Below are 26,530 nucleotides of genomic sequence, written 5' to 3'. Positions count from 1 at the left end.
ATGCAGAAACCCACAGCCTAGTCTGCTCAGGAGGGTGTTCCCTACAGTTTGTACGTACCATCACGGCTGCATGTCCGAGCGTCCCAGCAGGCAGTGCGGTGGCGCCTGGAGTGGTGCTGACACTGTTGGGGTGGCTTATGCGCACAGCTGGCCCGGCCACGATGGCAGGCGGGGTGCTGCCGGGTGCTGGTTTGACTCCCTGCTGCGGGGGCTGGGTCAGGGACTGCTGACTATTCAGCAGAGACAGCCTCAGGGCCGGGAGGCTCTTCTGTTCATGAGGAAGCGGGGGGGGGTCAGAATTTATAGTGCCTCCATGAAACAGTTATGGTCAAAAGCCAAACACAAAAACAACTACAATTCCTTCCTTTCTCATGTTGAAGCCATTAGAAATATGTCAAAAGTTGATGTACCTGTCAGTACTCAGTGATTAAACCTGCTTTGCCTTAAAACATATGAATCTTTGAGGATTTTTTTGACTGTACAATTGATCAAAAGCTAACCAAAGTGAAACACCTGAGACGTTAATGAGGCAGATTTTAACCATTTTGAGCATTTTCTGACATAAACGATCTAACGCTGCATGACGTCTGTTCGCGGCCGGGTCGGGAGGTTGAGCGTCTTTGTGACGCTCATCGCAGCTGGCTGAAGGAACCTACTGGGTACTGGCTGCAGGGGCCACTGTCACAGACAGTCAGACGTAAGACCGGGTAGGGGGGGGGCGCATGCGTCGCTCTACTGTCAGACCAAGCATCACTGGTCCTGCTGGCGGGGAAAGGGCTACTTTAGGGGAGCCCAGTTAGAACAATATTTGAGTGGACCAGCTTCAGGAATCCAGTTTCAGAGTTCAGGTTCTAATTCATGGGAAAAAAACAGGCCTTTAGTAATGCCTTAAATAGAGAAGGTAACTTTAAGATGAAGGTGTGGATTTGAGTGATAAGATAGCAGATAAAAGGCCCTGCAACACACTGGAGACCTGTCCAGGGTGTCCCCTGGCTTCGCCCGCAAGTGACCGGGATAGGCTCTGGCAGCCCCGTGACCCCGAAAGGAATAAAACGGATTAGAAGATGAATGAATGAATAAAAGGACCAGAACAGCAGATTTTCACACTGCCTTAACAGTCAAAAAGTAAGATTAAAGTTACTGTTCTATAAAGGTTACAGAAAGAGTCTCTAAACAGATCCCCACCTTGAGAAAAGGCACCAGGTAAGGCTGTGGAGAGGACTTCAGCTCAGTCTGAAGGCGGCTGGTGAACTCTTCAGGTTCAATTTTGGCATCCTGTTTAACAAAATAAAAGCTTTCACTGTCAGAGAACGTCTCATTACAAAAGAAGACCTTCAACTTTTAGAGTTTCATGCCTAATGTTGGAACTGGATTCTTGCTGAACATTTACAGCTCAGATTAGAGGTTTTTAGTAAAAGTTTCTTGCTGCCATCTAGAGGTCGGAAATGCTCAATACAACAACACAATAATGGCCAAGCATCTAAAATGAACTTTCCCCACTATTGAAATTCACCAACACACAAAAATATCACACTTCCTTCCCGCTTTATCATATCAGAAATAATTCTGAAGGAAGTTTCACTTGTAAACGTTTGGATATAGAAAACACCAATGTGCTATAGCATATGACAAATATGAGGATCACAGCCTTAGGTCGATTGCTTATTGTCTTGAAATGTAATGTAGGAAGTTTTGGAACTCACCAACAGGTCTTGGACCAGAGCCTTCACGTTCTTGGAAGTCTCCGGGGAGGGAGAGTTGTGGGATGCAAGTTTGATCAGAGTAGCCAAGAAGTTCTTACATTTCTTCACATTCTCTTGCATTTCCTGAAACATAACAAGGGATCAGTTAGCCTCTATGTAAAAGAAAGATGGACATTCAACTGGTGACCTATTCCTGAGTAGACTGAACTTTCACTTTAAACTGCACTTTGGTGGATAAATGTCCAAACTCAATGCTGGATTTACCTCATGAGCAGCACGGAGTGCATTGAAATAATAATCATTTGTTTTTGTTCATGTAAAATGATCACTTTCAATAGCACAAAACAGCAAAGAAATATGTCATGGGTTGTGTCCAAATTCATTCACTACACACTACATACTGCACTATGTAGTGCATTTGCCATTTTGTAGTGCTGTCCGAATCTACAAATCCAAATGAGTGTCCTAATAATTTCCTTCTGCGAAAAACTAGTGTGCATCAATGCTCACTAGATTGGCAGATATAGACCACAATGCATTGCGCTTGAACAATTTTGGCAAAGTAAATGTATTTTAAATGTATTTTTTAAATAAAATATTAACGTTTTCATCTTCAGAACACAGAAGATTCATAGTTGATTCCCAGCTTATCAATTCGATTTTCACTCTGTGAAATCGATAATATTGCATATCTACATATTCGCAGGTTTAAAAAAAAAAAGTAGTAAGCATGGTGTCCGAATTGCTTTTAAAATTTAGGGCAATACACAGTCCCGCACTATATATAATAGTATATTAGCATATTATATACCATTACTTTAAGTAGTTAGGGATTATGGCCCGTACACACCGGGACGAATATTCGCCAGGCGTTATTCGCCAGCGTTTTTCGCCACGTTTTTTGTGTTCACACCCAGGCGATTTTCGCTGACGATGAGCCGAGCGAACATGCAATTTCATTCCCTGACATTAGATGGCGCTTAATGTAAACAGAAATACTCCTGTACACAAGGTGGCGCTGCGCAACTTTACGCTTCTTAAAGTCGCTTTTCACTCAGAAGAAGAGAGCAAGTATTTACGCGCTTGTCAGAATCATACAAAGAAAACATAAATATTTCAAGCACCAGTAGCTCCAACTGGTGTTTGGTTCGGGGATATTTTAGAATCTTCTTCACTGGTATGTGTGCTCTGCAAGGCAGTTTTGTGTTTGAGCGCCCCCAAGTTGTGTTTTAGTGTAACTTCAGAAGCTCCATACACGTGTGCAATAGCGCCATTCTCATCGAAAAAAAAAAAAATGAACCCGAGGCGTTTTTTTTTTTTTTTGACGCTTTGACACGTGGCGTTTTTTCGCGTCGGTGTGCACACTCACATTGGTGCCCGGTGTGAACGGGCCTTTAGGCCACGCAGAACAGAAAAGGCAGGTTATAAGATTCAACAGTGAAGGCCCGTTCACACCGGGACGAATTTTTAACGCCTCGTGACTAAACAAAGGGCACCAATGTGAGTGTGCACACCGACGCGAAAAAACGCCACGTGTCAAAGCGTCAAAAAAAAGAAAAACGCCTCGGGTTTGTTTTGTTTTTTTCGACGCGTCGCGTCGAAATCTATTCGACCAATGAGAATGGCGCTATTGCACACGTGTCTGGAGCTTCTGAAGTTACAGTAAAACACAACTTGGGGGCGCTCAAACACAAAACTGCCTTGCTGAGCACACATACCAGCGAAGAAGATAGACGCCAAGTAGCGTCTACACTGCCGCAAAGAAATAATGACGGACATTCTAAAATATCCCCGAACAAAGCACCAGTTGGAGCTACTGGTGCTTGAAATATTCATGTTTTCTTTGTATGATTCTGACAAGCGCGTAAATACTTGCTCTCTTCTTCTGAGTGAAAAGCGACTTTAAGAAGCGTAAAGTTGCGCAGCGCCACCTTGTGTACAGGCGTATTTCTGTTTACATTAAGCGCCATCTAATGTCAGGGAATGAAATTGCATGTTCGCTCGGCTCATCATCAGCGAAAATCGCCTGGGTGTGAACACAAAAAACGTGGCGAAAAACGCTGGCGAATAACGCCTGGCGGATATTCGTCCCGGTGTGTACGGGCCTTTAGGGTGGGAATTCGGACACATCCATGATGTTTTGTTCTAGTTTGCACCATTGTGAATATAGAAGGTGGCATGTGTGTGAGCACGTGTGAGTCTCTTTGTCCATGCCCAGCTGTGCGATAAGGTCCGACATGATGAGGTCTGGGATTGAGCATGCAGCATGGCAAGCCTCCTGAAAGCTTTGGGAACACCGGGCCCGCCTCCACAGAGTTTGGCCACAAAAAAAAAAAAGGGGAAAAAAAATCAAACAAAACAGACCTGGGACACGACAGGACCTCCAGGAGCAGCAGCGATGCCCGCCTGTGCAGGCTGCACTGGCTGAGAGGCAGGCTGAGATGGGGCCTGGGGGGCCATGACCACAGGGGCCTGCTGTGGAGCCGTCACTGCCATGGTGGGTGCCACGGGGCCCTTCTGGAAGACCAAGAAAGAGACAGAGAGATAAACAGGACGTGACGCTTCGCTCGCAGCAAGGCCACAGAGAACAGGAGGCAGGCGCCACAGCGCTCCTGTCACATCCAGTGTCCTAACTTCAGTGGACATCTCTTCAAAGATGAGGAGGAGGAAGAGGAGGAGGTGACAAGGAGGAAGAATAGAGAACAGGAGGCCCTCAATGCTGTGTTTGTGGCCACCTTTTTTACATCTAGGTTTACGAATTTTTATGAAATTCTGTCTAATATATTAAGAGATGTCTGTTCCTTAAGATCTGCTACTCTTTTCTAACTGATGCAGAAGTGAAAGAATTCAAAGAAGAAAGCAAAGGTTTGAACACGACTAATGTTTATTAGTTGGTATCGTCTGTCCATGAATCAAATTTAATCATTATTTATTGTAGAAAATTTCAGACAAACTGGGATGGAAATAGATGAAACATAAAGGTTTAGACTTAGGATCACAAAAGTTTAATAAATCTTACATGACACTGGAGCAACAGCATGAGCTGAACTCAAGCTGAGGTCCCCGCAAAAAGGGGGATGATGCTACAGAGATTCAGTTTCAAGGTCCACTCGGATGAAAATCCTATTTTTGGTGTTTTAAACGTGTTCTTGTGGCATTTTTCAGATGATGATAGAGGACATGTATAAAGAAAATTAAGCTCAAAGTTGCATTGCCTCTTTCAAATCATTGGGAATCAGGCAAAAAAAATGGCGTTTGAAAAAGGTTGTATTTGTGACATGGAAAATACATCGGGCAGACCACAAGCTCCCCGCTCCGCGCTCTCAGCAAAGGGGGGCAAAGGTCGCTCCACGCCAATGGTCCCACACACAACTTCCGATGAACTACTACAGCTCTGCAGAGATGATGTCTTAGAAAACAATACAGGCTTTATGATTTGGGCTTAAAATGACATAATCATAATTAAAGGACCACTGGGAGCACTTTTACAGTAGATCAAAAGATAATCGGTGGGGGTCTTTATTGTTTTATAGTACAAGTCCTTCCTAATGAAGCCAGACTTTGTTCCTGAGTCCAAACCTGATTTGCCCCACAGGGTTTCTAAAGGAGAATGCACCAAGAGCTGTCAATCAAAACATAATCAAAGAGCTAAGTGATAACTATACCAAAACATCAGGCATCTAATGTAATGAATACATAAATGAGACCTCAACTTTAAGAATAAAAGCCTTATGTTACTGTCTCCCAAAGGGCCTGTTAATGTCTGTGGTCTTTAAACTTTGGAATCTCTACTAAGGGACAAATCCCTTATTCTGACCCTTATTCTTTTTTTTTTTTTGTACTGGCAATGATATTCAATACTTTTCTATTTTAAATTGTAACTGGCCTTGTAAAAAAAATAAAAAAATCTAGAAATGTTGATGTATTTAATGACAAAACAATAGGTGATGTTTGGAGGAATTAGTAGACTCAAAACATGTTTTCCTGCTTTGTTGCACATCTTAATCGATGATAATAATTCAAAGTGTGTCAGAATTCCCTCACTACTCCCTAACCCTTAAAGGACTATATGGTGCTGGACTTCCCAGTGCCCTGGATTTCAATGCTCACTACTTTGTTTGTTGTTTTTTTTAAAACACCAAATATGGCATCACCCATTTGCCAAATGAAAAGAAAAGTAATAAACACTGTAGGAACAATTTACGGAGACTAAAAACTTGGAGGATTTCTAGAATTTCTTTTTTTCGAATGACACGTGAGCATAGATGCAAACTAGTTTTTTCGGACCAAACCAATCAGTACACTCGTCCGTTTCTGACATCATTAACAAATCTTATTTGTTTTTGTGTTACAGACCAGAAATGCTAAACCAGCTAAAAAGTTAAGTAAAGAGGATGTAATATTTCAGAATGTCTGGGGTTGTTACCTCGCAAAGTCAGAGGTGAAGTTTTATTTAAACATCCAACTGACCTTACTTTTCTCTTTTTTTTCGCGTGGCAGTTTTCCATTCACTTGTATCGTTAAGTCATACATCTGAGCACATATATCTTAAACATATTATTTGTCACATCTTTTCTTCATTTTACCTGAATCTTGAAACAAGATTCTATAGGTTACTGTTAATGATATAGTCTAACTTTATAAACTTTTAGGACAAAACAAAACCTTTTGGCTGCTTCGGTGCGTTTCAGTAAAGTGAGACAAAGAGGAAACTAAATAAAAGGAACAATAAACGCTTTTAATCGCTAACTTGAACAGTGAAACCCCTTCAACCTGCTGTTTATTGGCATCAGCGGCTGACAGAAAACGTCAGGGATGTGTGTGAGGAATGCAATCTCACAGGGCGTATTGCAGGGCAGGAGGAAGCAGAGGAAGAAGACAAGGAGGAGGTCTGCAGGGCAGGGCTGGAAGGAGTGGGAGAGGGAGAGGGTGCCATGCTGGCCGAGGTCAGAGGGCACTGCCTGGCAGTCTGAGGGGTCACAGGAGACGGCTGGAAAGAAAGAGCAGCAGGGTGAGAAAAGAGCAGCACACAGAAAGAGTACAGAGAGGTCACAACAACAGGAAACGAGGAGGAGGAGGAGGAAGCTGCAGGTTGATGAAGACTGGAACACAAGAAAGCAAAAGTTGTCAAGGATTCTCCAAACAGGTGTGTAGACTGACAGGTGGAACCTAAAATGTGTTCTCTTTTTTTCAGGTTGACATTGAGGGAAAGGAAGTGCAAACAAATCAAGAAGAATCTTAGGAGAAGTTTCTGCAGCAGGAATGCTTCATGTACAAGAAATTATAACCGTTCTGATTAATGAACTTAAGTTGCAACAGTTAAAAACTGTTGAGAACAATGAAGTGTAGACAAACACTTGTTTACATGTAGAGTGTAGATGTTACTTCCAGGAATTCTGTTTTCCAGAGAGACATTTTATTTTGAAATATATTTAGTAATATTGTTGGGCTGAATGGCTCACTAGGTTAAGCGCTGCACTGATACAAGGGACCTCAAGGTTCAATTCCTAGGGGGCCACAATGTGTGCCAGTCCCCAGCCCGGATAAAATACAGGGTCGTGTCAGGAAGGGCATCTGGCTAAAAAACTCTCAGCCAAGCCACCTGTTCTATTCAGTGAAAGCAGATTTCCCTTAAGCTATATCGGGGAATGTTTTTGCATAATTATTTTGTTTTTTGAATCTTAACTTGATCTGGCAGCAAAAGCACAACTTAAGTGCCATCAAAATGTCTGGTGACCCGGTCCAAGAAATAACACAGCATCCCCTCAGTGATGAACAGGAAAGGCTCCAGCCCACGAGAGAGCTTGATCAGGTTAAAACTGGGTTATGAATAGACAAACACAAATCCATCAGAAATGCTCCAACAGCCTTCGTAATGCTACATAATAGATGTTTCTTCCCTCTTAAGTGAGTAATGATGATTTCATTTTAATTGGGCAGATTGGAATAGAGCTACTGGCACCAGTGGATAAATGCTCCGTGGATGCAGTTCAGCTGAGAAGATCAGTGCGCAGTTTTATGTTCGCTGACTAGAAATGACATTCACTCTCATTTGGATCATTTCTAAATTACAAAAGGGGAGCACTCATCTGGAAAAACACAAATATAAGTATTTCTTAAGGACTTCAGAGGTAATAGAAACTCCAGAGCTGAGTCTTGAGGGAACACAAATAAATTCACCTCCAACCAATTAGAAGACATCTCATCTTTAAAGACTGAGCATTCCTGGGATTTCTCATTTTCTTCCAATTGTCACAAAGAATAAAAAGGCAAGAAACAAATGAATACCTACGACGAAGTTTTAGGGCCGCCAAAAAAAAAAAAGAAGTAAAATTACTAGTTTTTGTCTTGTAAATTTAAGGGAAAAAAAATACGAAAGAAAATCTCGTAAATTTACAAAAGGTGGTGGCGCAAAAATAAACAATTAAACACAAGTTTACGTTTATTTGTCAAATAAAAATGACAGCAGGATTGATAAGTCTTTTTTTAAAAAGAATTTGTAATAATATTTCTAATGAAACCGTTTTCATGTCTGACAATAACAACTAACAATTCACCTCAGTATAAGTATCGTAAATTCAATACAATTAAATAACAGGTTTGAATTCTATTGTTTTCGTCATTTAAATTGCATATAAACACAAAACTGTTTACCACGTGATCAATCAAACACTATAAATTTAGTTTGGACTGTAAATTTGCACAAAAAGTAGTTCCATAAAAGTAAAATGCAGCACTGCAGGCTGAAAATGTTTTTTAAAAAAGCTTTTTTTCCCAGAGGTGCCTACAATTCTGATTCATTCATTGGCGAAATTAAAAATTAAAAATGCTACAAAACAAATGTTAGAAATAGATACCCAACAGCTCATCTTAGAAGGGCCAAAGCAGTCGCACACAGATTCCCATCCAAACTCCACTTACACACAAATATGTATGAAAAACAGACACACAACCTCACAGGGGCAGGAGAAGCAGGAGGAGAAGAAGTTCCCAATGAAAGTTTTGTAGAGTCGGGAGAAGTGGGTGAAACTCAGGGTAGAGGGGGGGAGGCAAAGGGTGCAAGGAAGGGGTGATGAGCGCCACGGGGTGCATCACACCGCCAGCTATGCCCCACTTGTGCACACTCTTCTCTCCTTCACGCACACACAGGAGCCAAGGCCTTGTTAGCTTTTTAAAATCATCAGGCAGTTGGATGATGAATGATTTAACAGGTATGGAAGGAAGGAAGCTCGGGATGCCTTCCGCTTCTCCCCTCAGGGCTGTGGGAAGAGTGACAGGCCGACAGAGGGGTTGAGCTCTGGGAATAAACACCATTCCCTTTCATTTCACTGATACCGCTTTTCCTGTCGAGATGGCAACGCCGCAGCCCACTAATTTGTCGGCAGAGCGACTGCGAGAGGCGATGACAATCTGTGAGTCTCTTTTGAGAGGTGTGCATCAGGATGCAGACAAGTTAGCTACAAGCAGTGAAGAGGGAGCGCAGACTTCTTAAGTTATTGTTTATAAGAAAGTCTGCAAAGATCCGTAGGAGTCTTACTCGGACCAATTTTTAAGAGTTTTTATGATTATTACTTTAGTAAACCTAAAATTGGTGTATTTTCATTTAGAAACTTTACAGTCCTATCTATAAGACTGCAAAAAATGATATTTTATAGAATTGTTTCTTGGTTAGGGGTTCAAAACCACATCCTTGACCTCTAAACTAACTTTTATCTTTTCATAAATTGGGATTTAACCTTTGGGTTAGCCACATAAAACCAACAGGAGCACAAAATGCTGTGATCCAACGCTAAAATATGAATGCATGTTTTGCATATGTCACTGCTGGATGTCTGAGAAGCAGCTGACAGTTTTATCAGTGGATGACAATGAAATGCTGCTCTCTACTGTCGGGTCACAGCAATGCACGTGATGTAAACGTCTAAAGCCAACAGTTTGGTCGGATTGGTTTCTAAAGTTTTAGAGAACAGTCCTAAATTTATAGTTCATTAAAATATAGATGTTATATTGGGAAGGAGTCTTTTTTTGCTGGTTAAACATGGGTGAGGTGAAAGGGGAAAGTTATGTTGGCTGTCAATATAAAACTTTACCAATCAGTTAGCAAAAAAGAAACAAAAACATATTTTTGCGGTGAATCTGAAGCAGATTTCATAATATTAGAGTTTTATAAAAGACATAGACTCAGATTACAACATATTTAATCAAACATGAGAATCACTAACTTCTAGGGTAGAATTATTAGGACTTCAAAACTAGCTATCACTTGTGTAAATGTAAAAATGTAAAAGAGCTGTTGTAATGTTTGGCATTGACCTGAACTTCAGTGGCAGGTCAATTAAACTGTTTCAAATCTAAGGTTATAAAATTCAAGCACACACGTTCATACCTTTAAAGGTTCCAAAAACCTTTCTTCAGATGTTCTCAAATGATATCAACATAGAATTAAATGAAATAACCTTCAGAACATCTTAATCTGCAAATTCAATTGCAAAAATAATCAACTATAACTAAATAAATAAGTATAAATTTAGTTATAGTATTTATAGTATTTAGTTATAGTAAATAACTATATATTTTATTATAGTTTAATAAATGATTCATCTCAAAATTTGGGATTATACATTAGATATGCAATTAAAGAAAAGTTGTGCCTTTTAATGAGGTGCTGCCCAGCCAGTATCAATGGTGTTAGCCGACATGATCAACGGGATCAAAGTTTTCTGATTTAATATAAAAACTAGGCCTGCACAATATACCGCAAATTTATCGTTATCGCGACATCAAGCTGTGCAATATGCATACCGCAAAAGACGGCGAACATCGCAATAAACAGTTACCGAAATGTGCTAAAACAATCTCATGGCAGCTTGAAATATTGAACAAATGAAATAAATCCCTTTATGCATTTAACCAATCGGAAGGACCCGTTTACATTGTTGATCAATCAAATGAGCCCTTTTATGTTGGATGTTTGCCTCCTACGTCGACAAGGGTCAGTTGTTGTATCATTTTTAAACTGTTGCAGTGAAATGGAAATTATGTTTTTGGTTGTTTTGCTATTTGTTTATATACCGCAAATTATATCGTTATCGCAATATTAATCACCAATATCGCATATCGCGAGTTTTCCTCATATCGTGCAGCCCTAATAAAAACTAGTTAAAAATACAGTCAGCTGCAACTGTATTTGCATAGATGGGAATGATATGGAGCCAAAAAAACTTGGCATGCGGTCATCGATAACCTTAATTTACAACTGCACTGAAATGTGAATTTGACTCTTTAAGTTTAAATTATTCCTTAGACTTAGTGAGCACCTGCACGGAAATTGCTGGTTTGAAATACGATCAAAATGCGACGAAATATCTTTTACTAAAAGAAACTTTAATGATGAATGTAACTGTAAAACAAATGTATATGGTTACTTGGGCTGCACGATATGAGGAAAACTCGCGATATGCGATATTGGTGATTAATATTGCGATAACGATATCATTTGCGGTATATAAACAAATATCAAACCAACCAAAAAAATAATTTCCATTTCAATGCAACAGTATAAAAATTATACTCCAAATGACCCTTGTCGACATAGGAGGCAAATATCAAACATAAAAGGGCTCATTTGATTGATCAACAGCGTAAACGGGTCCTTCCGATTGGTTAAATGCATAAAGGGATTTATTTCATTTATTCAATATTTCAAGCTGCCATGAGTTTGTTTTAGCACATTTAACCCTTGTGCTATCTTAGATGACCCCCCCCCCCCCCCCCCCCCTTACATTGACGTGTTCTCCCTACCATGACAAATGTGGATAAAGGTGGAAAGATTTTGTGTAATCCATGGACACCAGTGAAGATCACAAATCATTGAAGAAAAAAGGCTCAGAACACTGTCTAGTGGGTCTAGATGACCCCACTCCCAATGTTAAAGTGCCTAGGATAGCACAAGGGTCAAGGTAACCATTTATTGCAATTTTCGCTGTCTTTTGCGGTATGCATATTGCACAGCTTGATGTCGCGATAACGATAAATTTGCGGTATTTTGTGCAGGCCTAATGGTTACCTTTTTCTGTCACTGTGCTTAAACCCATGACGGTGATAAATGTAATCATTAGAACCATGAAAATAAAACAGCAATGTCTTTTCAAGGAACACGGGGAATAATCTGTCAATTCTCACTCCTGTTACCGTTCATTCTAAACACGATAATCAAGTGTAGTTAGTTCTTAAACTCTTAAACTCACGACCAATCCTCCGCTGATCTCTCATTTGTATCTGTGGCTGTTGTGCTTGAAATAAAGTCATGGATCAATGTTTAAACAGAAGCTCCAAAAAGATGTCTGTCTTGAGTATCTAATAAAAACTGCCAAATATTCTCTGAAAACTAGAGTCTCTCAAGCAAAAACAATCAGAAATTCAGCACCCGGAACTGTCCCAACTCCGTTTCTCTTTGTCTTCTGGATTCTTGGAAAGTAAATGCAGGAATAAATATCCTGCTGAATCTTTTCCACTAAGATCTAATTAAACAACTGTCAGGTGCTTTAGTTAGAGGATGTGTCAAGTCCTAATAATTTAAATTAAAAATGATCTGGAGAGCATCCTAATTGAGCCTCCCTGAGGGAAACTGAGACCTTTGTCTGCTGCACAACCATGACCTGGACCAGGTGTCTTTCTCTGCTTCACTTAGAGATACATTCCTGGGTACTGAACAGCGCAGGTGAAGTTTTCCAGATTCCTTGTATTTTTTGCAAGATAATCAAGTGTAAATTAACCCATTTGTCTTTGCTAAATTCAAAGTGTTTCCACACACTGGACTGGATTGATGGACTGATCCTTTTTTTTGCTGCCATCACTTGTGTGTTGTCTGCTGTGATGCACTTGGTCGTTTCTATGTTATAGTACAATAAACCTACAATGTCTTAATCCAAATGGTATTTTCCAATATCAATTATAATCAAAGTATTTAATTTTGAAGCAACTTTATAATGGTATAGATTCAGTTAACTCGCCTCAGATCAGTGTTGTTGGATGGTGGGAATAGAAATCAATTCATGGATGAGCCGATTAATCGTTACGCCCCTATCTTTAATGCACCTCCATCAGATACCCACCCTAACTTTGGCCCTATGTAGACCAGTAAAGGTTAAAGCAGATGACCTTGAGAACGATTGAGCAGTCATGAAAAAGGAATGATCGGTTTAGTAAATTAAGCAGCTCGTGATGACAGCCAGAGTCTCTGTTTGCATGCAGGCTCTACTCACCGGCAAAGAATCAGAGCTCCAAACTACTACAGAACAGGACAGAAATACCCTGTTCTGATGCAGAAGGCCATTCATTTCAGTCTTAAACTAAAACATGTCAGACACTTTGACATCTTTGTTGTCCCTAAAGTGGCAGAGGAGATGTCAGCTGCCTAAAAGTTGAAACAGAGATTTCAGGTGATAGCAACTTAAATGGACAGAAATTAGGTTGACACTTTTGATGACCCACTTAAAGTAGCCCCCATCTTCTTTGGACTAAGGTATACATATCCAGCACCAACCTTGATACCCTTGGACATGAAATCTATACATACTACTACATTTTTTTTAGTTTTATTTATTTATTTTTGTTTTTGCAGAGAGAAAAAAGGAAACGCTCATCGTCTCTTCAGAATAAAAGTCTCTACTGAGCTAATAGCTGCACCTTTACTCGAAGGACTCCTTTCAGAAGGGTAATTATCTCCATGCTGCGGTTAGGACATCACAGCCACTACCGTACTTATCTTGCAGTGCTGCTAAAAACGGACCCTTTTAAGATTATATCTAGAAACCCTTGAATAGCATTTACTTTTATCTCATGTAATTTCTTACGGCGTCTTAGAGCAGTAGAGTTGTATAGCAAGAAATGAGCTGTCAGTCCTTTGTTTCACTTTAATGATAGAAAAAAGTGAACAGCATGTATGTTTGCAAGACATTTAAAAAGAGAAGAGCTGAGGTTGATAGGGTTGGTTTCAATCAATTGTGCACCAACTTAATAAACTTTAATGTACTGTGTGGGTATCAGATTATTATTCATCCAATAGTATTTGAAAAAGAACCTTAACCCACCCATCCATCCATCCATCCATCCATCCATCCATCCATCTTCCTCCGCTTATCCGGGACCGGGTCGTTGGGGCAGCACTCTAAGCAAAGATGCCCAGACTTCCCTCGCCCCGGCCACTTCCTCCAGCTCCTCTGGGGGAACCCCAAGGCGTTCCCAGGCCAGCCGAGAGACGTAGTCTCTCCAGCGTGTCCTGGGTCTTCCCCAGGCAGTGGGTCATGCCCGGAACACCTCCCCAGGGAGGCGCCCAGGAGGCAGCCGGACTAGATGCCCGAGCCACCTCAACTGCTCACCACGTGGAGTAGAATCAGTTCTACTCCGAGCTATCCGCGGGTGACAGAGCTTTCCCCCTATCTCTAAGGGAGCGTCCAGCCCCCCCCACGGAGAAGGCTCATTTCAGCCGCTTGTATCCAATCCTATGGTCGTGACCCAGAGCTCATGACCATAGGTGAGTATTGTAATGAAGATCGACCGGTAAATTGAGAGCTTTGCTTTTTGGCTCAGCTCTGTCTTCACCACCACCGACCGATACAGCGACCGCATAACTACGGACGCCACTCCGGTCCGCCAGTCAATCTCACGCTTCGGTCTTCCGTCACTCATGAACAAGATATTTAAACTCCTCCATCTGGGGCAGGGACACTCCACGCACCGAGAGATAGTAAACTACCTTTCTCCGATCAAGAGGGTCCCTTAAAGAAACCCCTTATGCCTAAAAAGTTGGGGATAACACTCTCAGTTAAAACATCAACCTTATTTCTTAAAAACCAAAACAGAATACAAAAGCGGCGGATCTCTTGCAGTCATGGCAGAGAGGCTCCACGGCCACGCCATGGCAGAGGCTCACCTGTGGAGTGGAAACTCTAAAGGTTGTCGCTGTAGTAGGGGTGGCAGGTCGGGGAGAGATGCTGTTTTGGGCCTGAGCTTGAGCTTGAGCTTGAGCCAAAGCCTGCTGGGGAACCATCACCAACTGTCCCAACTCTGTACGGACCAGCACCATCCCTGAGGAGCAAGAAGGACAAAGCTTTTTAGGGTTATCCAATCTTCCGGCACTTTGGTTCAAAGACGTGGCATTTGTTTAAAATCAACGTCCGACGGTCGAGTCATGCTGCCTCAAGTTGAACTTGTTAGAGCTCAGATGTCTGCCTCTCATCTATTCTCCAAACAGTTTCTCAGAAACGTCTTTGCTTTTCACTCTGCTCTTCTCTGCAGGTACATCAGGCTCTGGGGTAATGTGACTTTAATCTGCAGTTACCATCCTGACCGGTCCACACAGTCTTTGTTCTTCAGATCTTTCTCTTTTTTTTCTTCTTCTTCTCTCTCTTGCTGTTCTTTCACCTCTGCAGATGAAGGCAGAAGGTTCAGAGTCTATCCGCTCCAGAGCTTTCGTTATGATAAAGCATAATGCAATGTTTTTACTTTTTTAACCAACAATATATTTAAAAAGCTGATTCAAAGCTAGTAATGGAAATCCTTTAGTTTATTTTTTTAATAAAATGAATGGATCTACGACAGGAAACTATGATTAATGTATTTGCAGTCCCCACTAAAATGTCAAAGTAGGGATTTTATATGTAAGCAGCTCATGGAAGGAAATTCCCAAACATGCAATAAAAAAAGAAATTTGTAAACTAAAAAAAATGGTGACACCTATAGTAAAGTTGGAAAACAGAAACTAAAGGGAACCAGACCTGCATCTGGAACTTATTTAATAGGGGTGTAAATCGATCTGGCAATTTATTGCAATAATTCATTTGGTGATACTTGTGTCGATGTAAATGCTGTCTACGCAATGTTTATTCAATTATTTATGAGTGTCCTTCAGCGTCTGACTCTTGTTTTTCTCTTAACATGTTGTGACAATCAGCTTGTGTTAAGAGCTACATGTTCAGTTTTTGCGTGAGATGGGTATCGAAGCAAAATGCTGTGCCACGTTGCAGCCAGTACCAAATAAAAAACTTTTGTGGTGCTTTGTAGAACAAGTGAGACTTGAGATATGTGTCGCGTTCGTATCGCTAGACTCTTGCCAATACACACCCCTACTATTTAGTTAGGGAATTCTCTAGGAGACGCTTGAAAATGCAGCTTCTTCTTTAAATGTAGGCACGGTTTGGCCTCTAATATAAATGCTGATTAACTCCACAGTTTGTTTCTGGCTTTATTGTTTTACTGTAAGAAAACCAAAGGACACATTATAAACTTAAGGTAAAGTCTGAAAGCATTTTTAAAACATTAGACAAGTGAAATGCAATGACTTAGTGGATTTTTAACTAAATCTGCGCGAAAAAAGAACTTTGTAAAGCCTCATTCATAACTGAAATCAGTTAAAATTAAAAAAAACAGGACATTATATTCTCAACTTTTAGAAAAAAAAGTTGTTCTAGTGACCACAGCATCAGTGAGAGACATTATTTTTAAGGTCAAATGACTCAGCAGCATTCAAGGGCATCACAGAAACAATTATGGCTACTGAACCTGTTCCCTTCGCCAAACAACAAACCACAACTTTCCATGGAACCTTTGATTTGTCAATATGCCAGCAGAATTAGGACCACGTTTCACCTTTTTGCTGACAAATTACTTTCCACCCAGAGAAAAAGATCATTTTGGTTCATTGTGGTCCTAATTGTAGAGTGTGCTTCTTAGAATACAGAATTCTTCAATTGAACAACAAGGAAGTTTAAAAACAGGACATTTAAGTGTTGGAAATTAAAAATATATATATTTGTAGGATGCTGGGATCTGCTTAAAGGACTAAAAAGCTCTCACCAGAATTCTTACAATCATCCCGATACCTTGGTTACTAAATAATTACATTAAAACAGACTCATTAAATGCCATTTTTGAGGGGAGTCGCATGTGTAATACATTTTATTTGATTTGGTCAAAAGGAATAATCAGGAAGTCAAGTAATCTTAAAACTGTCCAATGCCTTTGAGCTCCAGTATTACAGTTTCATTATCATAGTGTTATGTCAGTATTTGCACCATTCTGCAACATGCAGGTCAATGACCTTGCAGTTAATTTAGAAATGAACACCATCCAAACATTTGTCTGCGCTCCATCAAGCCAGGAGAGGCAACGGTTTGTAATCAGCAATGTTTCATGGCATCAGCAAAGAAATAAACCAATATTTCTGGGAAGATCTGGACAATTTTATAATTGCAGGGGTTGGCTTTGGTGAGAAGTGCCCTGTGTGGGATTTTGGTTGGTAAAATACCAAAGTACTACCTACAATGACACACTAAATGTGTTCAGTTTGATTTAAGTTTTAGATGAACTGATGAAAAACAGGTTTTGTCAAAGTTCTGGTAAATGGTACCTTATAGTTCCCATGCATTCTGTCAAGTGAATGCTTTGTACAGCCCAGTTTCCCTGTTGTAGAAAGGGCTTGATTTAAAGATGTGACAACTTTTATTTATTTATTTATCTTACTTAAGGCTCGAACAAAGGGGTCATCTGCAACCGTTAATCCAGTGTTTTTACTGAACAAAACCCAGCGAGAGATGAAAAGTCCCACTTCAACGTTTAGCCAGTCATTTATAAATTTCAGCTTTTAAATATTTACAATAATTTAATTACAACAGTGTTTTATCTTTCTACATACTTGTGTAGCAACTTAAACTTCTTTTTGACGGCAGCACATTCAAGTTCCTTTCAAAATAAAACACACCGTGTGTCAAATCAGATCCTCCTGCTGCAGCAAATTGACTTGAACTAAAAATGCAAGAAAGCCAAATGAAATATGACAACCAACTCAGTGGCATTGTGTTGGAGCGTCCACCCTGAAGGTCGTGGGTTCAAATCCATGGTCGAGTCCCACCAAAGACTAGAGAAAAATGGGTCCCACTACCTCCCTGCTTGACACTCAGCATTAAGGGGTTGGATTGGGGGGTTAAACCAAACGATTTTTATCATTATGACTTTGTGTGCCTTCATCCTTTTTTATACCAATGACTGTAAAAGAAAACATTTTTAAAATATGTAAATGTAATTCCGTACTCAAAGAGCTTTGCCTCTGAACAGCAAATGAAGCAATAGAATGTGCTTCAAGCTCATTTGGAAACCTTTAAACATCATTTTGCTTAGTTTTCTGACATGTTAAGAATCTAAGAATAAATAACAAAACTAAATTAACAAAAAACAAATGAACCTAAACTATAATCCATTCATTTTTCAAACGGTTTGTACGTTTTAAGGCTAAAAAAGCCACAATAGGGGATGAAAGAGCCACATGTGGCCCCGGAGCCTCAGGTTGCAGACCCCTGATCTAACACAAGCTTGGATATGGAATTTTGCAACAGATATTAGCCTGAATGAATTAACTAAAGAGCTTTCACGCCTCATTTATCATTAAAAACCAACCAATGTGGTAGAATACTGTCTGTGTCATTTTAACTATGTATTTGATGGCATATTATAAGACAGGTGTCATCGGCTTCTCAGTCTTGAAAACCGTACCTGGTGGGATGGTAAATCCAGGGGGCAGCTGAATGGTTGTCTGCTGCTGGGGGGGTCTGACAATCAGCTGTGGAGCCACAATCCTTTGAGGCGTTGCAAGTCCAGGACGGGGTTGAGTCTGTGCAGATGTGGCCACGGCGGGACTGGGAGAGGAGGCTGTAGGCCTGACCATACTGATCGTGGCCGTCACTGATGTGGTCTGGACTGTCCCACATGCAGGGGTAGCTGTCATTGCTGCTGCACAGGCTGCAGCTGGAGTAGTAGTAGTAGTAGTAGTAGTAGTAGTGCTCAGAGGCTGGGTGGTAGTAGTAGTAGTTGCAGCTGCTGTTGTGCTTGTTGCTGGTGTGACAGCAGACGGAGCAGAGGCTACAGTGTTTGTTCCAGAGTGGCCTGGCATGTCAACGCAGGGCTTGTCTGCTGTGGAAGCTCCGGGGTCCGTTTTACCAGGATCTTCCTGGGAAGTTGCAGGATTGACAGCTCCTCCTGGTCGAGTACTTTGCTGCACCAGGGCCGAAACACTGGTGCCGTTGCCGTTCTGGGCAATGCTGGCCACTATGTGGCTGGGGAGTCTCTGCAGAGCGATGGTGGGGGTCCCCCGGTCCAGAGCGATGGCAGACTGACCCACGGGCAGGCTGGCGTTCGACACAGTGAAAGTCGAGGCGTTAATGGAGGACGGTGCCGGTCGGGTGGAGTTGGGGGTGGTCGCGCTGCTGTCCGCGGAGCTGACGCTCTCCTCGGCCGCCGTGTTGTTGCTGCTGCTCCTCCTCGTCGTCACGGCTGCACCGTTCAAACTCTTGATCCGCGCCGAGGCGGTTCTCCTCGGCGCCGCGATGCGCCTCCTCGGCGGCTCTGCTGCCTCCGTCTCACCGGTGCCCGCGGGCGCCTTAGTGCTTCGGTTGGATGCGGTGCTGATGCTGTCTTGAGGAGTTGACACACTGGACGCGGTCAGTGTTGTGATGGATGCTCCATGTGATTGCGAACCGTTGCTGCTGGCGCTCACACAGGCGGGCGAGGTGGCGGAGGGCTCGCCGAAGGACGGAGCACAGCCCAGCGAAGGAGATGTGTCAGTTTTATCCTGGCTAACGTCTTTAGAGTTGATCTCCTGGCGCATTTCGGGTTTTAAACGGCGTCCTTGTTGTTGTTGTTCTAGTGTTGTGATGCTCACTGGAGGTTGTAGCGTTTTTCCTAAGTGGTGATTAGCAGGGGGCACAGAGCCAGCGCCTCCGTTTTCGTCTGTTTTGCCCACCGGGGTGCTTTGTCCAGTAAGCTCTGACTCCAATGAACCCACCAGGTCGCTAACGGCTTTTTCATCCACCTCTGAATAAAGCATATCTTCCAAGGGGTCGGAGGCGCCCGCCATCTCTGATCATTGATAGTCGTCTTCTGTTTTTTTACAGTGCGCTTGCGTGTTACTAGGCATTGTGGGAATGGACCTGACGTCATTAATTGAGCTCCCTGTTTTGGTTCTGTGAATTAAAGACGTTTTTATTCATTTATTCTTCTCTTTTTTTATTCGTTACTTATTTTTTTCATTTTTAATTACGTATTCATTTATGTACTTATGTATTTATCCACGCCTTATATCTACTATCATACATACTTGCATATTTTTTGTTTATTTCCCTTTTTTACCCTTATCATTGTCAATGTATTTAAAACTTTTTTTACGATGTTTTAAAAATAGGTTTCAAAAACACATATTGACCCGTGTTTTATGCTGCTGTAGTTGCAAAATGGTGTACAGAACTTTAAAACACCAGACAAAAACCTTGTTCTCTAAAGATTTGATATTAAATAACAACATAAAAAATGACTAATGGAGTTTATTACAACATAATAAATAAATAATACATCCACAAGATGCTGCTAAATTCTTCACGGAAGTGGTTTTTGCTATTTAAAATAGTTCCAGAAATTCATTTTACAAAAAATATATATTATTAATTACTAATATTTAACTTCACAATCAAAACAATTCATTTTTTAAAAGAGCATTTTAGCGAAAATTATTGGTTGTTCTTGTTCAAGATGCGTGTCGGAGCAGAAATGTAGTTTTGTGAACTACGGCCTTTCTCCCAGCATGCTTAGCGCCAGGGGAAGGAAAATGAAAACGGCCATGTCGTGAGAGGGATCACGGAGCGGGTTAATGTGCTTCAGGGTTACCTTTTGTATTTGTGGTATGTAGGTTTGAAGTTGCGCATCGGAAAGTTGAATATATTTGTTCTAGGTTGACTTAAAGGGCATTCTTCAAAGGTTAGTGGCGTATTTAAATCAGCAAGGCAAACATGAGCGGAGGAGGGACGCCGTACATAGGCAGCAAAATTAGCCTAATCTCAAAGGCCGAGATCCGATATGAAGGAATTTTGTACACCATCGACACTGAAAACTCGACAGTAGCTCTCGCTAAAGGTAAGCATAATCACACACGAATAGATTTTAGCTTTCCAAAATGACCAAAAACGTGGTATATGGTATAGGAAACCATTATGTAAACAATTTTCCCGCAGTTTGCTAGCTTAAAGCTAGCATCTGCTAGCTTAGCTGTGTTGTGGTGCACACTCAGCGTCCTTTGTTTACGTAGTTTTTCTTTTTTTTGAGCACAAATGACTTGTATGAAAAGTTAACGTGGTTTTGTTTTAACCATTAGTTTAATTAAATTCAAATAGTTTTATTTTTTGGTTGTATAAAACTAACAATTTTAATAAAATTAAAGTTATCAGTGACATTAAACTCGCACTTTCTAACTGTTGTATTTAAACTCCAAAAGTCTACTAGTAGCATGTTGAGTATCAAATTAGACTCCAATAAAAAATTGTTTTACATGTTTACAAAAAAAAGTACATAATTACATGCCCTATGCATTTCGTATTATTGGAGTAAAAATTTGTATCTTTTGATGCTTGTTTTATATTCAAATTGTCTCTAATTTTCTTTACAGTTCGGTCTTTTGGCACTGAAGATCGCCCCACCGACAGGCCTATTCCACCCCGGGAGGAAGTGTTTGAGTACATCATCTTCCGAGGCAGCGATATAAAAGACCTAACGGTTTGTGAACCACCCAAAGCCACTAGTTCTCTGCCTCAGGATCCCGCCATAGTCCAGGTGAGCCTTTTGTGTTTGACACTTCTCCTTTGCAACTCTTTTCGCACAGCCCAATGTAGTAAGGGGCCTTAGAGATAATTAGTAACAGCTGGGTTTCATCTACAGCAGTACAGGTTCAAATGACAAGCACACACAGCTCTTTTCTGATCGTGCAATCTACTTTTAAAAGATCTTTATTGTTCCTCTTCCTGCTTTTCATTCCACATAATTTTTCTGGTACTATCCAATATTAGCAATATTAGAATTTTGAAATCTCTGAACCTTTTTCCAGGTTACAGCTTTGAAAACTTAAGACACTGTCCAAAATAGCAAATGAAAAGATGTTTTTTTTAAATGATTAGTTTTGGAATTACCCAGACTCATGTGTAATCTGTTACAATAGTAACACCCTCAGAATCACACTAGCAACTCATGTAGATTATATTTTTTTTGGATGTATATTGAGCTGATTAACAGCACAAGTTGTGTGTAATTTTTTTTTTTTTATGCCCAATAGATATTTGTTTTTAAGATAAAAGGGGCCTCATTGGTTTAGCACATTTTAAGCCACTGTTTGAATTTGCCTAAAATATACCGGTAGTTGGATTCAAATTTTCTACTAAAGAACCTACATCAGAGCTACCAGCCTGTGTGTTTTACAGATGTATCTGTACCGCTTTCTGCTGACTCCTCATTCTGATTGAGTAAACACACCTGATCCAGGTAATCAGCATCAAGACGTGCAGGGAGATGTGGAAAACAGGCAGGGTAGTAGATGTTGAGGAACTACGTGGTTTAACATTGAGGCAAAAAATAAAACCATTTCCATCTGAATATCTATAACTGTATCAAGGTAGATTTTTGTCTTACTGTGGACCAAAGCTTATTGTTGTAATGAACTCCATCAGTTCCCCTTTTCCTGAACAACCGAGTCATTCGTATTTTTGTTGTGATCATGAACAAAAACAACCAAAAATGCCATGGCAGTCTTTAAAAACTGAATCTCTCTTCTTTTTTTTAGTCATCAATTGGATCTTCAAATGCCTCAGCAGCATCCTCATTTCAGTCTCATGGGTCCTATGCACCATTCAGCAGGGCCCCTGTTCCATCATACAGCCAGTTTGGCGTTACTCCCCTTGGACCCCAACAGTTTGGGTCCCTTGGAGCTGGAGGTAAGAAAAAAAGCATGAATACAAAATTTCATGTTTTCTTTTTTTTTATTAAATACGTAAGTATAAAATGAAGGGATCTATAATCTGTGTTAAAGACCTGTTATTATATTGGTTTCTTTACATTTCAACTTACATTTATTTTTCTATTCATGGTATTCAGAAACAACCTGTATATTTTATTTTTTTTTTATTTATTGTGAATTTTAAATAAATCATTTTAAATGTTTTATTGCAGGACGTGCAAGCCCTCCACTGGACTCTTTGATAAAAAGTTCCTCGGGGGAACAGGCGGTGCAAGCTCCACCTGCAGCTGCCCCCGCTCCGCCAGCTCCTGTGGGACAGAGGAGTCAGTCAGGAGTGACTGCTCAAAAACCCACCAGCACCTCCACGGGCAGCCAGAAACCCCCTGACCTTCTGGAGCAGAAGAAAGGTAACAGTAGCCTCCGTGGTTCTTTTAAATATCTCAAATCTATTTAAGAGGTTTAAAAATGGATCTTTTTGATGCAATAAAACCACTTTTGGCAGCATTGTGTTCTGTTGGGTTTCAACTGCCCCAAAAGCGCTGAAGCATCTGCCATTTTGGAATGTGAAATGCTGGGCTTCTCAATAGATTTGTATTTAGATTTAAAAAAAAACTGATCTTTGGATCAGAACCTGGAGTACAGGAAAAGGGAAGAAAAAATCTTTAAAAAATGTTATGAAAATATGGACTAAATTTTAAGGTTACCTGAAATAATAAAAATATAAACCTATGAAGACTCTCATTCATCCAGGTAAATACCATCGTTTTCACCGTCTTCAACTTTAAAAACCAAGTCCAGATGACAACCTTTAAACCTACTACTATGAAAAATATAAACCGCAATACTTCTACTTTGTCTTTGTTCAGCTTCTGTGGTTCAGACTTCACAGCTAGATCACGATCAGGCTGGTGGTGATAATCGAGATTCCAACAAGCGCCAAATGGGTAAGAAATAACACTTAATTATTTTTTATACTTTGTAAGTGGACTATTTTGGGCTGGTTGTCAGAAAATCATACATTTCTCTCATTGGTCAGGTGGTGCACAGCCTAATCGCCGTGGGCGCGGGCGAGGAAATCGCAGCAGAGGCAAACTTAACATGCGCAGAGATGGAACCATGAAGTTTGAGGAAGACTTTGACTTTGAGACTGCCAATGCTCAGTTTCACAAAGATGAGATCGACAAGGAGCTTCAAACTAAGCTAAAACTCAAAGGTAAGACTTCTCAGAACAGGTATTATGCTTTCTGTGCTGTTGTTCTTCAAGGTAGACCTTTTTGCTAGTGTGGAGGCAGTAAGAGAAGAAAAAACTTTAGCTTCACAAACTTAAATGATTAGTTTACTATATGTAGTTTAAAAAATAAATGCTATGGTTGTAACTCTTTCCTTGCCATTTTCCTGAGCTCTATATTTCATCTGACTTTTTCTCCTGTAATATCAGATGATAAGCCTGAAAAGGCACTCAATGGAGAGGAGGCTGCTGACCCAGAAAATCCAGCCAGCGAGGTGACCGCCGAGGAGGAGGAGGCTGTGAACAACACGTGCTACTACGACAAAACCAAGTCCTTCTTTGATAATCTGTCCTGTGAAGATACGAGGTACTGCCGCAGGGCTGCAGCTGAGACGAGTTGACAGTTTTTATGTCGACTCCCAGGGGGAACAGAATAATGTTGACGACGGTCTCGCTTCTCGTTTTGTGAGAAAATGTTTTTTCTGCCCCGGATTGTCAGGGACCGCAGACCAACCTGGGCCGAGGAGAGACGGATGAACGCGGAGACCTTCGGCCTCCCTCTCAGACACGGTCGGGGAAGAGGGGGTTTCCGGGGCCGCGGCTACATGGGGCCTCGCGGAGGCCGGGGACGACCCACCAGCCGCGGTTCCTTCGGGCCCCCCCGCGGTGCCCCCCCAGGTTTCAGGGGTGGATACAGGGGCGGCAGAGGAGGCCGGGATTTTTCCGACTTTGAATACAGGGTAAATCTATCTAGCTGGTTGAAGGAGAACGGGGGAGGACTGTTGTGAACTCAAACTTTTCTCTTCTATTTTGTTTCCAGAAGGACAACAAGGTGGCTGCATAGTACTACAGAGATCATCCTCCACCAATCGTAGCCACTCGTCATGAAATAATTTCCATTGTAGAACGTTCTTTGGTCTCAGATTTTGACAGCAAGAATGAAGACGCTGTTAGTCACCAGCACCTCGGTGGACTGTTTGACATCAGAGAGTGACGGTCCCGCTCCTTCTTTCCACTTTCAATCGTTGTTGTTTTGGGCTCCCAAAGTTTTGATAAACAAGATTGCTAACTAACACAAAGCTTTGAAACATTTCTGTCCACATACTTCACTCTAATTGGGTTGGTATGTGTGCGCTCTTTGAGCGGATCACAGCCAAGTGTGATCAATAGCTTTATTCTTTTCCCCTGTGACGATGGTTGACACAGAAATTGACACCACAGCCTGTTACGTGAAATCCTTCTCTGCCCACTTTGGTTCGGTGTTTTGGAGTATTTTTACTCTGTTAGCATCAGTTCTGTTTTCTGCATCCGTTCGTTGTCAGTCATTTGAACGAGATCAAAACCAGCTGAAAGGATCTGAAACCTAAACTCAATGTTGTAATGAAAGAATGTATATCTAGTTCACCTTATTACCACTGCCCACATTGCTGTTTGTCGCTATGACTTCTACTTTTATGACATGTGGACTACTTGATGTGGATGTTTAGAATTGGTCATTTCTTCAACCTCCTGCTTCAGATTTAGTTCTTAGTTGAGCTTTGCTGGCAATAGGAACCCGCTTTTGGTTAAGATCCGTGGTTTTGCAGCATCAGCTTTACAGTTCTGTTAACTGCTTGTTTTGTTTGGGACCAGGTATGTTTACATGGCTATGAAAAGAGCAGAGGATTTATTTCCTCAGTCTGTGGAAGATGTCCTTTTCTTTTTACTTTTTTTCGGGGAAGTCTCCCAAAACAGTTCAGAAATGTTCCGCTGTTCGGAAAAGATCGTTTTTATTCATATTTGCAAGTTTTCAGTACTAAAAATCTACCTTCACATCTGCGACGTCCCACACGCTGATCATGTTTTTCTTTTTTTCTCCTAATATCCTCTTAAATTGTCTTAATGTCGCCCTTCATTCTTTTTTTTTTCCCCCACACACTTGCAGCTTTTCAAGAGTTGTTGCTGAAAATAGGGAGGAAATGATGTCTAAAGTACATAAATACACAAAAAACTGCGTTTCTACAAAATGATATCCCTCTGAAGTGTTTGTAGCTCCTCTTGTTGCATTGCTCTCGTGTGATTGTTCTCAGGAGGGACTTTTTTTTTTTTACTGACTTGTGAACAAAGGGACAAGAACTGGATGTGTTGCCAGTATTTTTGAGAGGGTGCATCTTAATTTTGGCTCCAATTCTTGGTACTTTAGGGAGTGCCTTGGGTGTTGAGTTTTGTTTTTCTTCTCCACAGCTCTTCTTTTTTTTTTTGGCTCAACTGTTTCCTATATACATACGTAATACAAGCACTAAAATGATTTAAAAAAAAAAAAGCTTTTCTGTAACTGGTTCAGAAGAAAAGTTGCTTTAAGCATTTTTTTGTTTTGTTTTGTTTTGTTTTTCCCATTGGCAGCTGAGTGCATGATTGCCCAGGCAATTGTCACTTTCAGCTGCTTTTACAATAACCAGCCAGATGGAATTTGAGATTTGAAAAGGAAAACATTACAGAACAATTCCAAACTGACACCTCGCTCTTTTTGTTTGGTCATGATTGCTACTACTTCCAGTCACTGGAACTGTTTTGTTGAATAGCAGCAAAATTGAGTTTTTACAGGAAAAAAAATAAAGAGTTGTACAATTTGTCTTTCCTGTTTTATTTTATTCCTTGTCTGCGTCATATTTTGACGTGTTGACATTTATCCAGAAAATCCATCGTTCACAATATCCTATGAAGGATTAAACATTTTGCCTAAAATTTGACATAATGACTCCTAATATTTGCTAGAGAATGCAAAATATATATTTT

The 26,530-nt window shown here is 40.9% G+C and overlaps 2 protein-coding genes across 6 annotated transcripts in view; one reads left to right on the top strand and one right to left on the bottom strand.

Moving 5' to 3' along the window:
• LOC101158931 (transcription initiation factor TFIID subunit 4) overlaps nucleotides 1–19,687 on the bottom strand; it is a 90,339-nt gene extending 70,652 nt beyond the window's left edge. For 2 of the 5 annotated variants that reach the window (XR_013654923.1, XR_002289027.3), the window contains exons 1-7: nucleotides 18,252–19,687; nucleotides 14,638–14,792; nucleotides 6,544–6,693; nucleotides 4,068–4,220; nucleotides 1,704–1,826; nucleotides 1,186–1,275; nucleotides 59–268 (exon numbers count right to left, since the gene is read on the bottom strand). Coding sequence is in view for 2 of the 5 variants with exons in the window: in XM_011493737.4 (XP_011492039.1) it covers nucleotides 59–268; nucleotides 1,186–1,275; nucleotides 1,704–1,826; nucleotides 4,068–4,220; nucleotides 6,544–6,693; nucleotides 14,638–14,792; nucleotides 18,252–19,611 (2,241 nt within the window). In the remaining 3 variants the exon portion in view is untranslated. The remainder of the gene's footprint in view (nucleotides 1–58; nucleotides 269–1,185; nucleotides 1,276–1,703; nucleotides 1,827–4,067; nucleotides 4,221–6,543; nucleotides 6,694–14,637; nucleotides 14,793–18,251) is intronic. The other 3 variants (XM_011493737.4, XR_013654924.1, XM_011493742.4) reach the window with 3 other exon arrangements.
• A 605-nt stretch (nucleotides 19,688–20,292) lies between these two features.
• On the top strand, nucleotides 20,293–26,366 carry lsm14ab (LSM14A mRNA processing body assembly factor b). The gene is made up of 10 exons (XM_078944641.1): nucleotides 20,293–20,428; nucleotides 20,505–20,660; nucleotides 21,190–21,353; nucleotides 22,354–22,504; nucleotides 22,740–22,934; nucleotides 23,394–23,471; nucleotides 23,564–23,740; nucleotides 23,966–24,122; nucleotides 24,255–24,495; nucleotides 24,576–26,366. Exons 2-10 carry the CDS (start codon nucleotides 20,537–20,539, stop codon nucleotides 24,597–24,599), a joined length of 1,311 nt encoding a protein of 436 aa, XP_078800767.1. The 5' UTR covers nucleotides 20,293–20,428; nucleotides 20,505–20,536; the 3' UTR covers nucleotides 24,600–26,366.
• The last annotated feature ends 164 nt before the right edge of the window (nucleotides 26,367–26,530 follow it).

The sequence above is a fragment of the Oryzias latipes genome, chromosome 3 (assembly GCF_053564925.1).
Source record: "Oryzias latipes strain Hd-rR chromosome 3, Olatipes_Hd-rR_3.1".
Taxonomy (NCBI): domain Eukaryota; kingdom Metazoa; phylum Chordata; class Actinopteri; order Beloniformes; family Adrianichthyidae; genus Oryzias; species Oryzias latipes.
This window is presented reverse-complemented; position numbering and strand designations above follow the sequence as displayed.

What these genes read in the sequence shown, in the direction of transcription:
- lsm14ab (XM_078944641.1), top strand. Translation starts at nt 20,537, where the DNA reads ATGAGCGGAGGAGGGACGCCGTACATAGGCAGCAAAATTAGCCTAATC. An exon ending in TTCCAACAAGCGCCAAATGG is followed by an intron (nt 23,472 to 23,563) that starts GTAAGAAATAAC and finishes CTCATTGGTCAG; the next exon opens with GTGGTGCACAGCCTAATCGC. An exon ending in TTTCCGACTTTGAATACAGG is followed by an intron (nt 24,496 to 24,575) that starts GTAAATCTATCT and finishes TTTTGTTTCCAG; the next exon opens with AAGGACAACAAGGTGGCTGC.